Source organism: Hyperolius riggenbachi, chromosome 1 (assembly GCF_040937935.1).
Source record: "Hyperolius riggenbachi isolate aHypRig1 chromosome 1, aHypRig1.pri, whole genome shotgun sequence".
Lineage (NCBI taxonomy): Eukaryota > Metazoa > Chordata > Amphibia > Anura > Hyperoliidae > Hyperolius > Hyperolius riggenbachi.
Window position 1 is genome coordinate 327,276,796 of NC_090646.1, and position 16,075 is coordinate 327,292,870.

Sequence of the window (16,075 nt, forward strand, 5' to 3'; positions counted from 1 at the left end):
ATGAACATTCAAGCACCCCTCCTCAGGACTTGTCCCTTACCCTAGCTGTTAGTTTTCTTCATGCCCCCTTGCTTAGTATGAAAGCTTTTCATTTCTATGTTTGTATCATGAACATTTCTCATGCTGTCAACTCTATGGCTGTTTATTTTCTACTGCCTTTGCCATGTGTACCACCACAAACAATTCTTGGAATGCCATTTGGCATACTTGGCGAATAAAAGCTATTCTAATTCTGACTGCTTATTTTACAGATTACTGTCTCTCCCACAGCAAACATCACCTAGATAACAGTTTTACATCACTGTGTAAACTCTTCAAGAGTGGGGGCGGGGGAGGGGAGGGTGGCAGGTGGGTTGAGGGAATTCATTTACGTTCTGGTCATGATGTCCTTATCTGAAATGGGAAGTTTCTCTTATTTGCATTCTGAGATAAGCTTGTTACTGTAGCTAAAATATTACTAATAAAAAGACCTCCAACAATCCACTTGGCACTGCACAGTTTGGCACAGTTCAGTGTAACGATTGGTGTCAGCACGCAGAGAGAATCTGATTATTGGCGATCTGCAGTACCACCAAGAATGCAGATATACGCCTGATTATCGATGATCTGCAGAATCAGCGATAATACAGATGTATTGCTAACCTGTGGACACCAGAATAGTGAGAGTGTTTGGTGTAACAGTAACAACTCTGAGTGGAGACCATCAGAGGAGCTGGCGGCCTAAGACTCCTGAGGAATTCACCCCTGACTGTGGGTGATATTCCTGTAGCCTGTGGACCCCTGGGCGAGGGACCTAGGTTGGGTTGCAGGAAGCCCTGCAGCTAATATGAAAGGTATTGCCCTAGACTGGGCTAACGTAATACAGTAATAGCACAATCCTAGTCTGAGGTGTGAGGTCCGTAGTCACAACACCCTGGAACTAGTCTGGAGCATAACATAAATGATAATACAATTCCCTAGTCTTGGATGTGAGGTCCGTGATCATCAACACCCTGGAACTAGTCTGGAATATAACACAAAGACAATACAGTTCCCTAGTCTTGGGTGTGAGGGCCTTGATCTCAACACCCTGGAACTATGCTAGAGAATACACAGAAGATACACAGTATTCCTAGTCTGGGGTGTGAGGGCCTTGATCTCAACACCCTGGAACTGGTCTAACAAATAAACAGTACAAGGTAATCTGGCTCAGTGTGAATTCCCAGGTCCACCTGGTTCAAACACATTGTAAGGATCTGACTATGGGCTGAATGCTTCCACAAAGTGTTTGCAATGGCAGACAACCAGCAACTGACAAGCAAGCAGAATATATAGTAGCTGAACTCTGCTGCCCCGCCCGAGCCACCAGGGGCGGACTGGCCTGGAGGGATAGGGGTCATTCTCCCCCCGGGCCGCCTCCTGCCTCTGTATTTTGGGCCGCTGCATGCTCGGCAAAAGAGGAAGGGGGCCGACTTCTTTCCTTCCTCCTGTGTCCCCCTAAGCACAGTGTGGCTGGCTGCGCTGGTCGGTCTCACCAGTACCCTGTGACAGAGGATCAGCCTGAGAAGCTACCTTGACAAATACTGTATGTATGCAGCCAGGCAATGCACACCTGGGGACAGAGACGGCTGTGCACACAGCAATGCTCTGCTTCCTGCACGGAGGTTGGGCTCCGCCCCCTGTGGGTTGACCGTGGCAATTTCAAAGTCAAGAGACAGCCTGCGCTGCACCAGCATGACTGAGTGTGGACTCTAATCCAGCCAGCGTGAGCAGAGAAAGAACTGCTGCACAGCCTGGGAGCTTTCCCTGGGACACAGAGAAGGGTGAGGAAGGACGTGCACACTGCTTTCACTATGATATGACTGTAAGATACGGAGATTAGCCTGATTGCTTTGTGCTCTCTTATCTCTTGTTCTTCCAGAGTGTCAATTTCTTCCCAGGCCCCTTCCTCCCCCACTCTCTCCTCTCCCAAATGCTATGGCTTCTTTCATCCCTGCTAAATGGGACAGAACTAGCCAGTCCTGGTGGGATCTCTCTGCTGTTTCTCCTCTCCCCATGTTTTGTGCTTCTACCTTAATCCCCCTCCCCCCCTCATGTCTCCCCTTCTTTTTTATGTTCTCAATTTCTCCTTCTCACATCCCTCTTGTCTCCTTTTTATGCATCTGTCTCTCCCACAAAGTTCCTACTATTTGGTCATTCTATCTCTGACTTCTGGCATCTTCTGCAGCATGTTGCAGAGATTAGTACACAGTCATGTCACTGATTGTCATCAGAAGAGCTCACAATCAAATCCTACCATAGCCATACTCTAATGTCCTATAATATTATTATTACTAGTCTGCCTAAGCCCGTTTAAAAACAGGCTCTAGGTAGTCAAATTACCAGTCAGTGCCGGCGCATGCGTGTGCACCCGCCCGCCCTGCTCCCTGGGCCAACCTAACGTCCCAACAGTACTAAAAGCCACTAACGGACAGACAGGGAAAGTGGATGACGTAGGGACAGTTATCTTTTATTGTATAGGATTATTATTATGTATTTATATAGCACTGGAATCTTCTACAGCACTTTACGGAGTACATAGTCATATCACTGACTGTCCTCAGAGGGGCTCACAGTGTAATCCTGCCATAGTCTAATGTCCTACCATATTATTATGTATTTATATAGCACTGACTTCTTCTACAGCACGTTACAGAGTACATAGTCACGTCACTGACTGTCCTCAGAGGAGCTCACAGTCTAATCCTGCCATAGTCATAGTCTAATGTCCTACCTTATTAGTATTATGTATTAATATAGCACTGACATCTTTTGCAGCACATTACAGAGCACAGTCATATCACTGACTGTCCTCAGAGTAACTCACACTCTAATACTACCATAGTCTAATGTCCTACCATATTATTATTATGTATTTATATAGCACTGGCATCTTCTACAGTACTTTTACAGAGTCATGTCATAGTCATGTCACTGACTGTCCTTAGAGCAGCTCACAATCCAAACCTACCATAGTCTAATGGCCTACCATATTATTATGTATTTATATAGCACTGACATTTTCTGCAGCACTTTACAGAGTACATCGTCGTGTCACTGACTGTCCTCAGAGGAGCTCACACTCTAATCCCACCATAGTCTAATGTCCTCCCATATTATTATTATGTTTTTTATAGCACTGACATCTCCTGCAGCACATCACAGAGTACATAGTCATGTCACTGACTGTCCTCAGAGGAGCTCACAATCTAATGCTACCATAGTTAGTCTGTTTTCACTATAGGCTTGTTTTAAAGGGAACCAAAGAGGATCAAGAAAAGGTTTTATACATACCTGGGGCTTCCTCCAGCCCCATACGCACGGATCGCTCCCACGCCGCCGTCCTCTGCTGCCTGGATCCGCCGGTACCGGGTCCGGTCATTGCCGCGAGTCGGCCAGTCGGCCGGCAGACGCGGCCGATTCTCCGCATCACAAGGAGCTCCCTCCATAGACGTACGCATGAGGCTGCCTACTGCGCAGCCGCATGCGTACGAGTATGGAGGGAGCCCCTGTGATGCGGACAATTGGCCGCGTCCGCAGGAAGTGACGGGCGCGGTACCGGCGGTTCCAGGAAGCGGAGGATGGCGGCGTGGGAGCGATCCAGGCTTATGGGGCTGGAAGAAGCCCCAGGTATGTATAAAAGCATTTTTCTATTTTAAGAAACCATTCCTCTCTGCTTCCCTTTAAGGGAAACCAACTAACTTACTAGTGTATTTCTGGGATGCCATGGAATCTAAAGTCTCTAGCTAAAGCTTGTGGAAAGAGATTTTGTCCTGACCAAAAATTCAAAGCTAGGACACCATAATACAAAAGTGTTATCCACTATGCCTCTGCCCAGCTCATACTGTATCTATCTGCTCATCCATGTCATCAATTCTGACCTCCGACCACCCCTCCTCCCTCCATTCTACTTCTCTAATCTTGTCTCAATTCCAACACACTGTGCTTATCTCCAGAATGGGTTATGAATCGCCAAACTATTGTACCAACTTACTATGTCAGCCCTTCAATATCATGAATATACTCACTTCAGTCCACATCTATCCTAATAGGCGGTCACATATTTGCATTCCCATAATGTTTGTGAAAATGTACTTTGCAATGAAGAGTCAGGAATTGCTTGATAATCTGATCCTGCAGTGTGAAGGATATGATACTTAAAATTGTTCTGTTGGGACATGATGCTGGAACTTGTTTTGTGGGCAACATTATATCTGCTGTTTTTATTTGAGGCGCATGGTGGCAGCATGTTCTGTATGGCAAGTGGTTTATATCATATGCGATGTATTCTATAGAGTGTGTGGTTTTTGTTTTTTTTTTAAATGGAATTGGAGTAGCACAGATTTCCTGCATAGGATGACAAGAAGGCTAGACACGGCCCTGTTTCTTGGGAAGAGGTTTCTGCAGCAGCGGGACGTGTTCATAAGAACGCAGATTCTTTCAGTGGTACTACGGAGTGCTAATAACAGAAAGTGTCACGGACGATTGCGGGGATGCAGGCGCGTCCTGGAACCGCCCGTGAAGAAAAGAACGATCGCACTCGATTCCTGCATCGATTGCGCTTCAAAACGGTACAATCTGGGTTGAGTGTGTAGGGACAGCTGAAGTCCTTTTCTTAGCAAAGAGAGCACCATTCCAAAGGCTGGATGGCTCTTTTGATATGCTAATGAGCCTGAGCCTAATCTGCCCCAGAGAGTCCCTGGCTTCAAGCTGTGCTGATGGCCCATCCATCAGGTATAAGGTGACAAGCACCATGGCAGGAGCAATCTAGTTGGGCTAAAAGCCAGACCCACTGGCTCATTCCCAGCAGGGGAGGCGACACCTCGCTGGCTGCTCCAAACTTCAAAGAGCCTTTGCCTGGGAATAACCTGAGTCTCATAGCAAATCCATAACTTCCCAGATCTGTCATATTTCTGGGGTTCCTGAGATGGCAGCTTCACCAAACGTGGGGGAAGTGTAGCATGAGCCCCGGTGCTGGTTCTGAGGAAGTTTCAGAACATTCTGAGGTAAGGACGGCCAGTTAGGCAGTTTGAAAAGGCCCTGATGATACCACAGGGGTCCCACCCCTCATGTCTGGTATCAGGGCGCTGGGTAAATCGAGACAGACCTGAAAATGTTAATAAATCTGCCCTGACCTGTACGGTTCTGTGAGATAGAGCCCATATATGGGTAGATATGATTTCTAGCCCCAGTACAAGGGGAGGGCTCATCTCATCTTTGAAGGGGGTGTATGGCTCCCCGCCCTCACTCCCTCCTACTGAAGTAGGGGCATAAGAATGGCTGAGGACCCAAACTCAGTGTCCTCCACACTGAACCATCTTGCACTCATCAGATGCCAGCTTGAGGATATGCTGGCATCCACCTGGTCTGAACTCTGAACTCTGGACTTTGAAACCAAGAACTTTATGATTCTTCCCACAATAAGGACATCTTTCCAGGAACTAAGTATTTTTCTCCCTTCTTTTATTTTTCATACTGGCTATTACTGTTTTAATAATTGTTGATTTTCATAATTGTCTGTATATATTAATTATTTATATTGCGTGAATAAACGACTTTCCCCAAGTCATTCACTGTTTCGCTACCCTGCTTATCAGCACACACAGAAATGATCCCGGGTCTCTGAAGATACGCTACTGTTTGTTTGTTGTTGGCTAGACAGAATATCGTGTGTTTAACCGTTTTATTCGCAGGATTAGTCAGTCAGTTAGTGGGCCCCACGGTCCCATAGTAACCGCGGTGGTGGCAGTTTACTCTGAACCAGTAGGTGACGTTGTAATTACCCGTGTCTCACAGGCTCCCTTCTGAGTTGTCTGCGGCTAATTCTTAACGGTTCCTGCGCATTGACTGCGACCAGAGTTCGCACGATCTGTGCGCTGGCACCGTTTAGAAGGCTAAGTGCGGTCAGCCACGAGGGCTCCTGTGACAGTGTTAGGCAGCGGTTGGGACCTGTGTTGTGCTGAAAGTATCTGCGATAGCGCTAGCGCTATCGAGAAACGAACTAATTCGTTGGTGTAGCTGGAAGGCAATATATTTTTTATATATACAGAGAGACTGTGTAGCCAGTACCCCTCCCCAAAAGTTTTATTTTATTTGGCGTGGAAATGTCCGGGAACTACAAGAAAATGTGCCTGGCGGACCTGCAAAATCTTTGCCAAGAGAGAGGCATTGATGTCGGCCGCAAGAAACAAGGGGACCTGGTAACGGAATTGTTTCAATGGGATACCCAGCAACTGCAGGAGCTGGATGTGTCTGCTGAGGTAGACGCTGACCCATCTGACTCAAGGCAAGGGGAACCAGAGACTGAGACTCCTGACCGTACAGAGGTTGTGCATCCTGAGGGCCCTGCATCAACAGTTACGCAGGAGAATGTCAGTGTGGACCCCAACCCCAAAGTTTCTGAAAATACTCGCCCGGAACTGGCCAGTACTGGACTGTCCAGGGGTGCTGACCCGGTAATGCAGCAGGCATTACAAAAGCTGATGGAGACTGACCTGGACAAGTACATGCAGTACATGGAAGCCGGCGAGGAGCGGGAACGCCAATCTGCAGAACGCAAGGCTGCTGCTGCTGCTGCAGAACGCCACGCGGAGAGGGATGCCGCTGAGCGAGAACGGGAGCGCCAACGACAGCATGAGCTAAACATGGCAAAAGTGCAACAGGCCAGCCGGAGTTCACCGCCCAGCCTCCCTGCTGAAGGAGCTGCAGCACCCGTAAGTGAAAAATTTAAATTTGCTAATATCGAGAAAGACACAGACATTGACTTGTTTTTGCGATCTTTCGAAAAAGCATGCCGTCAGTATCGTCTGTCCCAAGACCAGTGGGCCAGACATCTGACACCTTTGCTGCGCTACAAAGCGCTTGATGCTTTCGCAGAATTGCCTGCCGAAAAGGATAATGATTATGCTGCTATAAAAGACGCTATCATTACTAAGTACCAGCTGACGCCAGAAGCCTATCGGAAAAAGTTTAGGGCCTGGCAGAAAAAGTCTTCTGATTCGTACCGAGATGTGGCCAGCAGCTTGCTCACCACACTCCGCCAGTGGACGCTAGGCCTCACCAAAGGGTCTTATGGCGTCCTGGAGGACTTGATAGTCCTCGAACAATTTCTGAACATTTGCCCTGCTGATGTACGACAGTTTGTGTTAGAACGCAGGCCGGCTTCAGCCACTGTCGCTGCAGACCTTGCTGAGACTTTTGCAACTACCCGGGTGGCTGATACCCGCAGAACTGTCCCATCCAGCTGGAGAGGAGGTCAGCCCAATACCTCGGCAGACCCTCCTGCCCCTGTGAGCCGTCCGCCACAGAGGCCACCCAGCGCAGCTGCTGCACCCAGGCCTGCAGCGCCTGGAGAGGTCACCTGTCACTACTGCCGCCAGCCCGGACACATGAAATTCGACTGTCCGGAGCGGAGACAGACACCACCAGCACCTGGATCATCTGCATCACCTGCACCTCACCCACAGCAGAGGCAACCCGCCAGCGAACCACAGCCTGGATCATCAGATTTTGTCCTGTTTGCACGCGGACAGGAAATCCGCGACCGAACCGACCAGCAGCAACTTGTTAGAGTGAACGGCAAAGTTGTCACCGGATTTCGAGACACCGGAGCTGACATCACGTTAGTTCACTCACATCTTGTGCCAAAGGAGAGCATCAGCTCCAGCCGATCCCTTGCCCTTACTGGAGTAGAGGGCACCCTTTTCCACATAGCCCACGCAAGAGTGAAGCTGGATTGGGGAGTGGGAGGGGTCCACGAAAGGGTTGTTGGGGTTATGAAGGATCTCCCAGTCCCTGTGTTGCTGGGGACTGATTTGGGCAAGCTTGTGTCCTACTATGAACCTGCCGCGACCGCCTTGTCGCACACGGAAGGAGACGGACTCTCCACCCACCACCAGGTACTTTATACACTTGGGGGAGCACCAGGGGGAGGTGGGTTGAATGTGCCCAGTTCAAGGGTACCAGGTTCAATAGTGCCTGCTTCAAAGGCACCTGAGTTTGATGTACAGGCTGTCTGTTGTGATGATGCTGTAACTGTACCTGAGTTTCTTGTACAACCTGTCTGTAATGAAAAAATGTCTATACCTGTCAATGTCATTACTGCATGCAATGATGATTTGAGTAATGCCCGTCTGTGCCATTCTGACAGTGTATCTGTGCTAGCAGTACCGCGCAGCTGCACTGCTCAGAACCCGAGCTCAGAACAGGTGGAGGGGGTTCCGGCCTCCTCCCCCTCCTCTGACCGCAGGGATGAGACCTTTCAGCCGCTGGCCTCGTGTGACATGAGCCAGTTGGCTGAAGCTGACAGCGCCATATTCTCAGCCACACTACAAAGTGACCCAAGCCTGGAGGTGCTCAGGCAGCAAGCCGTTGAGCCCCTCGCAGACGGGGCCGCTTTCAAGGTGTACTGGGAAGGTGGGAGACTGTACAGTGAGTCTGTACAGCCCCCTACAGGTAGATCCCATGCGGATACCAAGTGGCTTGTGGTCCCGAGTGCGTTCAGGGGACATGTGCTGAAATCCGCACATGGTAATCCTCTGACAGGGCACTCGGGTGTCCGCAAGACACTCGCCGGTATTCGGAAACAGTTTTATTGGCCCCGGATGAACAGGGATGTAGCCAACTACTGCAGGGCATGTGCCGTCTGTCAGGAGCTGGGAAGGTCCAGGGATTCCCGCGGGGTTCCCTTAGGTCCACAGCCACTCAGCAGGGGAACCCTGCGTGGGCTGGCTGTTGACCTAACCAACCCACTGCCCGTTGTCAGCAGTCCCGGCAGACACCACGTCCGACTGCAGTGGCGCAAACGCCCTGTCCAGAACGGTCCATGTTGGGTCAACCCTGAGGGTAGCAGACCGCGACCGGTCCAGGGGAACCGAGCCACAGGCTCCAATAGGTTTTCCCGCCGTACCGGCAACTCGAGGCCCGTCAGCCAGGTTAGCGGCGCCGCCACACATCTTGCGGATGAGTGGCTAAGCCACGGACAAGGGGGAGGGCTGTCACGGACGATTGCGGGGACGCAGGCGCGTCCTGGAACCGCCCGTGAAGAAAAGAACGATCGCACTCGATTCCTGCATCGATTGCGCTTCAAAACGGTACAATCTGGGTTGAGTGTGTAGGGACAGCTGAAGTCCTTTTCTTAGCAAAGAGAGCACCATTCCAAAGGCTGGATGGCTCTTTTGATATGCTAATGAGCCTGAGCCTAATCTGCCCCAGAGAGTCCCTGGCTTCAAGCTGTGCTGATGGCCCATCCATCAGGTATAAGGTGACAAGCACCATGGCAGGAGCAATCTAGTTGGGCTAAAAGCCAGACCCACTGGCTCATTCCCAGCAGGGGAGGCGACACCTCGCTGGCTGCTCCAAACTTCAAAGAGCCTTTGCCTGGGAATAACCTGAGTCTCATAGCAAATCCATAACTTCCCAGATCCGTCATATTTCTGGGGTTCCTGAGATGGCAGCTTCACCAAACGTGGGGGAAGTGTAGCATGAGCCCCGGTGCTGGTTCTGAGGAAGTTTCAGAACATTCTGAGGTTAAGGACGGCCAGTTAGGCAGTTTGAAAAGGCCCTGATGATACCACAGGGGTCCCACCCCTCATGTCTGGTATCAGGGCGCTGGGTAAATCGAGACAGACCTGAAAATGTTAATAAATCTGCCCTGACCTGTACGGTTCTGTGAGATAGAGCCCATATATGGGTAGATATGATTTCTAGCCCCAGTACAAGGGGAGGGCTCATCTCATCTTTGAAGGGGGTGTATGGCTCCCCGCCCTCACTCCCTCCTACTGAAGCAGGGGCATAAGAATGGCTGAGGACCCAAACTCAGTGTCCTCCACACTGAACCATCTTGCACTCATCAGATGCCAGCTTGAGGATATGCTGGCATCCACCTGGTCTGAACTCTGGACTTTGAAACCAAGAACTTTATGATTCTTCCCACAATAAGGACATATTTCCAGGAACTAAGTATTTTTCTCCCTTCTTTTATTTTTCATACTGGCTATTACTGTTTTAATAATTGTTGATTTTCATAATTGTCTGTATATATTAATTATTTATATTGCGTGAATAAACGACTTTCCCCAAGTCATTCACTGTTTCGCTACCCTGCTTATCAGCACACACAGAAATGATCCCGGGTCTCTGAAGATACGCTACTGTTTGTTTGTTGTTGGCTAGACAGAATATCGTGTGTTTAACCGTTTTATTCGCAGGATTAGTCAGTCAGTTAGTGGGCCCCACGGTCCCATAGTAACCGCGGTGGTGGCAGTTTACTCTGAACCAGTAGGTGACGTTGTAATTACCCGTGTCTCACAGGCTCCCTTCTGAGTTGTCTGCGGCTAATTCTTAACGGTTCCTGCGCATTGACTGCGACCAGAGTTCGCACGATCTGTGCGCTGGCACCGTTTAGAAGGCTAAGTGCGGTCAGCCACGAGGGCTCCTGTGACAGAAAGGTTACCCTATTTACTCATTTATAGTTTGTTAACCTCACTATCCCCCCAGCCTATATAATTTAATTTCTTCCTTCATGGGGAAAAAGAGTACAGATGGAGGACAATCTGGGAAGAGGGGACAAGCTTTGTGGGGCCTAGTGACAGGATAGCATCATGCAGATGCTGTAGATTTGTCAGCTGCATCCTCAATTTTGTTCCACTGCATCCTAAAGGCACTCTATTGGTTAAGATCTGCTGACTGTGGAGGCCATAGAACACTAAACCATTATCATATACAAGAAATCAGTTTGAAATTGTGTAAGCTATGTGACATGGTGCATTATCCTACTGGAAGTATCCTTCAGTTATAAATCCAGCCCCGCTGTGCTTTGTGCCATAACCTGCTTGGCAGTCACCCTGACCCAGGCTTTTGATTACTGCTAATAAAAAAAAAAATTTTTTACCCCAAACTTTGGTTGCTAGGAGGGGTAATCTATGTATTTGCATGAAATGCTGCATTACACTATATACATTTGTTAACAAAAAAGATATGTATTTGGGCTGGGGCTGCCGTGGAAGGGCCTCTAGGTTGTGTTTTCCCCCCAGGCCAAAAGGTCCCAGTCCTCCCCTGCGAGCCACTCAGCCAATCATGAGTCCAGCAGGAATCAGCTGATCGTCCTGATCAGCTGACACTTCCCCTGCTGGTATAAAGGTCCTGACTTCTGGCCCGCGCGCGCGTAGCTCTTCATCCATCTATGTGGACTAACAGACCCAGCCACTCCAAAGGCACGCTGCTGCGTATAAACCGCCACCTTGGACGCGGAAACAGCCGCTTTGCTGTTAGAACATGCGGCGGCTTTTCCGCGTTCTGCCACACTACCAGACGCGTGCCTACGCGTGCAAACCGCCGCGTTGGACGCGGAATCAGCCGCCTTGTTTTCAGCAGACGCGCCGGCTTTTCCGCGTTTTCTCACAGTACCCCCCCCCCCCCCCTGAGGAGTGGACTCCGGACATCTCCTTCCTGACTTTCCAGGATGTAAATTAGAGAATTCCCTTTTTATCTCATACTCAGGCCGGTCATCAATCAACACAGGGTGGGAGGGAGTGGAATCCACCTGCACTGCTGGCTTGAGCAAGGGCACCTGAAATGATTTTTAGTCAGCTTGTTTTTTCGGTGATAGAAAGATTTTGGGCCCAAAACCCCTGTCTAAAGCGTCTGCTTTGGCGCTTTTGCTATCTGATTCATGCATGAGAGGTACCCGTGAGGAACAGGATCCGTTAGAAATATCTGTACACTGTCCTGTCTTTCCTGCGACCTGTATCTTGGTATTATCCACCTCACCCCTCTTTAAACAGTGCTCCTGACAATGGGCTGACCAGTTCAGTAGCTGTCCTGAAGCCCAGTCAATCAGCGGCGAGTGAAGCCGTAACCAGGGCATACCGAGAACAACAGCAGAGCCCTTCATCGGCAGGACCAGGAACTGTAAACTCTCTTCATGCACTGCCCCTAAACAACATGACAGTAGGGATGTTTGGGAAAGAAACTGGGCACTGCGCAATGGAGAGTCATCCACCGCAGTGACCGAAATCTGCCGGTCGGGTGCGGATAAAGGTATCCCCAAGCTTTTAGCAAAATCGTAATCTATGAGGTTCGCTGCTGAACCTGAGTCCACCATGGCTTCTGCGGACTTGGTCCGACCTTCCCACGTAACCGAACAAGGAAGGATCAGCCAACCATCATTCAGAGATGAACCCTGCTCACCTATGGTATTGACTCCCCCCAGGTGGTAGCATTTGTCTGGTCTAGAGGACCCATATAAAGCGTTCTTCTTTGGGCTCCTGTGACCCCTCTTCCCCAGACTCAGCCTTGTGTACCCAATTTGCATAGGTTTGCCTGGGGGTTAGGGAGACCGAGAAGAGTCTCGTAAGATAGACCTTCTGGCCACTCTACCACGAACCTGTCTCTGGTGGCGCAAATGGCGGTCTATCTGTATAGCCAAAGAAATTGCCTCATCCAATGATTCGGGCTCAGGATGGTCTATCATTACCTCATGAATAGTATCTGACAATCCGGCCAAAAAACAGTCCAGGAGGGCAAATACGTCCCACCTAGCCGAGACTGCCCACCTCCTGAACTCCGCAGCATAATTCTCTACCGGACCTTTACCTTGATGCAGAAGCTTGAGCTTCCATTCAGAAGTCGAGGCAATGTTCGAGTCATCGTAAATCATAGCCATAGCCTCAAAAAATTCATCCACAGAGGTCAGGGCCTGATGCCCAATAGGAAGACCATATGCCCAGGTCTGGGAATCCCCTGACAACAGAGTCTTAATGAATGTAATTCTCTGTGCCACGGTTCCAGACGAGTTAGGCCTTAACTCAAAGTATGATAACACTCTATTTCTAAAGTTCTGAAAGTCAGATCTGTCGCCAGAAAACCTTTCAGGTACAGGCATACGTATGTCTGTGCTAAGAGGAGATCGCACTGATTGAAGTTCCTGAATAGCCCCAAATATCTGACATATCTGGGTCTGTTGGTTCAAAACTGCCGTGTAAAGTTGGATTACCGCGGTGGTCAGGACTTCAACATGGCTATACAGTGCGTCCATTTGGGTTCGGTCTGCCATTCTGTAACGATTGGTGTCAGCATGCAGAGAGAATCTGATTATTGGCGATCTGCAGTACCACCAAGAATGCAGATATACGCCTGATTATCGATGATCTGCAGAATCAGCGATAATACAGATGTATTGCTAACCTCTGGACACCAGAATAGTGAGAGTGTTTGGTGTAACAGTAACAACTCTGAGTGGAGACCACCAGAGGAGCTGGCGGCCTAAGACTCCTGAGGAATTCACCTCTGACTGTGGGTGATATTCCTGTAGCCTGTGGACCCCTGGGCGAGGGACCGAGGCTGGGTTGCAGGAAGCCCTGCAGCTAATATGAAAGGTATTGCCCTAGACTGGGCTAACGTAATACAGTAATAGCACAATCCTAGTCTGAGGTGTGAGGTCCATAGTCACAACACCCTGGAACTAGTCTGGAGCATAACATAAATGATAATACAATTCCCTAGTCTTGGGTGTGAGGTCCATGATCATCTACACCCTGGAACTAGTCTGGAGTATAACATAAATGATAATACAATTCCCTAGTCTTGGGTGTGAGGTCCGTGATCATCAACACCCTGGAACTAGTCTGGAATATAACACAAAGACAATACAGTTCCCTAGTCTTGGGTGTGAGGGCCTTGATCTCAACACCCTGGAACTATGCTAGAGAATACACAGAAGATACACAGTATTCCTAGTCTGGGGTGTGAGGGCCTTGATCTCAACACCCTGGAACTGGTCTAACAAATAAACAGTACAAGGTAATCTGGCTCAGTGTGAATTCCCAGGTCTACCTGGTTCAAACACACTGTAAGGATCTGACTATGGGCTGAATGCTTCCACAAAGTGTTTGCAATGGCAGACAACCAGCAACTGACAAGCAAGCAGAATATATAGTAGCTGAACTCTGAATCATGAGTCCAGCAGGAATCAGCTGATCGTCCTGATCAGCTGACACTTCCCCTGCTGGTATAAAGGTCCTGACTTCTGGCCCGCGCGCGCGTAGCTCTTCATCCATCTATGTGGACTAACAGACCCAGCCACTCCAAAGGCACGCTGCTGCGTATAAACCGCCACCTTGGACGCGGAAACAGCCGCTTTGCTGTTAGAACATGCGGCGGCTTTTCCGCGTTCTGCCACACTACCAGACGCGTGCCTACGCGTGCAAACCGCCGCGTTGGACGCGGAATCAGCCGCCTTGTTTTCAGCAGACGCGCCGGCTTTTCCGCGTTTTCTCACAGTACCCCCCCCCCCCCCCTGAGGAGTGGACTCCGGACATCTCCTTCCTGACTTTCCAGGATGTAAATTAGAGAATTCCCTTTTTATCTCATACTCAGGCCGGTCATCAATCAACACAGGGTGGGAGGGAGTGGAATCCACCTGCACTGCTGGCTTGAGCAAGGGCACCTGAAATGATTTTTAGTCAGCTTGTTTTTTCGGTGATAGAAAGATTTTGGGCCCAAAACCCCTGTCTAAAGCGTCTGCTTTGGCGCTTTTGCTATCTGATTCATGCATGAGAGGTACCCGTGAGGAACAGGATCCGTTAGAAATATCTGTACACTGTCCTGTCTTTCCTGCGACCTGTATCTTGGTATTATCCGCCTCACCCCTCTTTAAACAGTGCTCCTGACAATGGGCTGACCAGTTCAGTAGCTGTCCTGAAGCCCAGTCAATCAGCGGCGAGTGAAGCCGTAACCAGGGCATACCGAGAACAACAGCAGAGCCCTTCATCGGCAGGACCAGGAACTGTAAACTCTCTTCATGCACTGCCCCTAAACAACATGACAGTAGGGATGTTTGGGAAAGAAACTGGGCACTGCGCAATGGAGAGTCATCCACCGCAGTGACCGAAATCTGCCGGTCGGGTGCGGATAAAGGTATCCCCAAGCTTTTAGCAAAATCGTAATCTATGAGGTTCGCTGCTGAACCTGAGTCCACCATGGCTTCTGCGGACTTGGTCCGACCTTCCCACGTAACCGAACAAGGAAGGATCAGCCAACCATCATTCAGAGATGAACCCTGCTCACCTATGGTATTGACTCCCCCCAGGTGGTAGCATTTGTCTGGTCTAGAGGACCCATATAAAGCGTTCTTCTTTGGGCTCCTGTGACCCCTCTTCCCCAGACTCAGCCTTGTGTACCCAATTTGCATAGGTTTGCCTGGGGGTTAGGGAGACCGAGAAGAGTCTCGTAAGATAGACCTTCTGGCCACTCTACCACGAACCTGTCTCTGGTGGCGCAAATGGCGGTCTATCTGTATAGCCAAAGAAATTGCCTCATCCAATGATTCGGGCTCAGGATGGCCTATCATTACCTCATGAATAGTATCTGACAATCCGGCCAAAAAACAGTCCAGGAGGGCAAATACGTCCCACCTAGCCGAGACTGCCCACCTCCTGAACTCCGCAGCATAATTCTCTACCGGACCTTTACCTTGATGCAGAAGCTTGAGCTTCCATTCAGAAGTCGAGGCAATGTTCGAGTCATCGTAAATCATAGCCATAGCCTCAAAAAATTCATCCACAGAGGTCAGGGCCTGATGCCCAATAGGAAGACCATATGCCCAGGTCTGGGAATCCCCTGACAACAGAGTCTTAATGAATGTAATTCTCTGTGCCACGGTTCCAGACGAGTTAGGCCTTAACTCAAAGTATGATAACACTCTATTTCTAAAGTTCTGAAAGTCAGATCTGTCGCCAGAAAACCTTTCAGGTACAGGCATACGTATGTCTGTGCTAAGAGGAGATCGCACTGATTGAAGTTCCTGAATAGCCCCAAATATCTGACATATCTGGGTCTGTTGGTTCAAAACTGCCGTGTAAAGTTGGATTACCGCGGTGGTCAGGACTTCAACATGGCTATACAGTGCGTCCATTTGGGTTCGGTCTGCCATTCTGTAACGATTGGTGTCAGCATGCAGAGAGAATCTGATTATTGGCGATCTGCAGTACCACCAAGAATGCAGATATACGCCTGATTATCGATGATCTGCAGAATCAGCGATAATACAGATGTATTG

At 49.4% G+C, this 16,075-nt stretch overlaps 1 protein-coding gene across 1 annotated transcript in view; it reads right to left on the reverse strand.

Moving 5' to 3' along the window:
- The window catches only part of LOC137517504 (PDZK1-interacting protein 1-like), a 34,963-nt gene extending 22,281 nt beyond the window's left edge, over window positions 1-12,682 (reverse strand). Inside the window, exons 1-2 of the mRNA XM_068234515.1 lie at window positions 12,573-12,682; window positions 1,552-1,658 (exon numbers count right to left, since the gene is read on the reverse strand). Coding sequence (XP_068090616.1) covers window positions 1,552-1,658; window positions 12,573-12,682 — 217 coding nt within the window. The remainder of the gene's footprint in view (window positions 1-1,551; window positions 1,659-12,572) is intronic.
- Window positions 12,683-16,075: the final 3,393 nt, after the last annotated feature.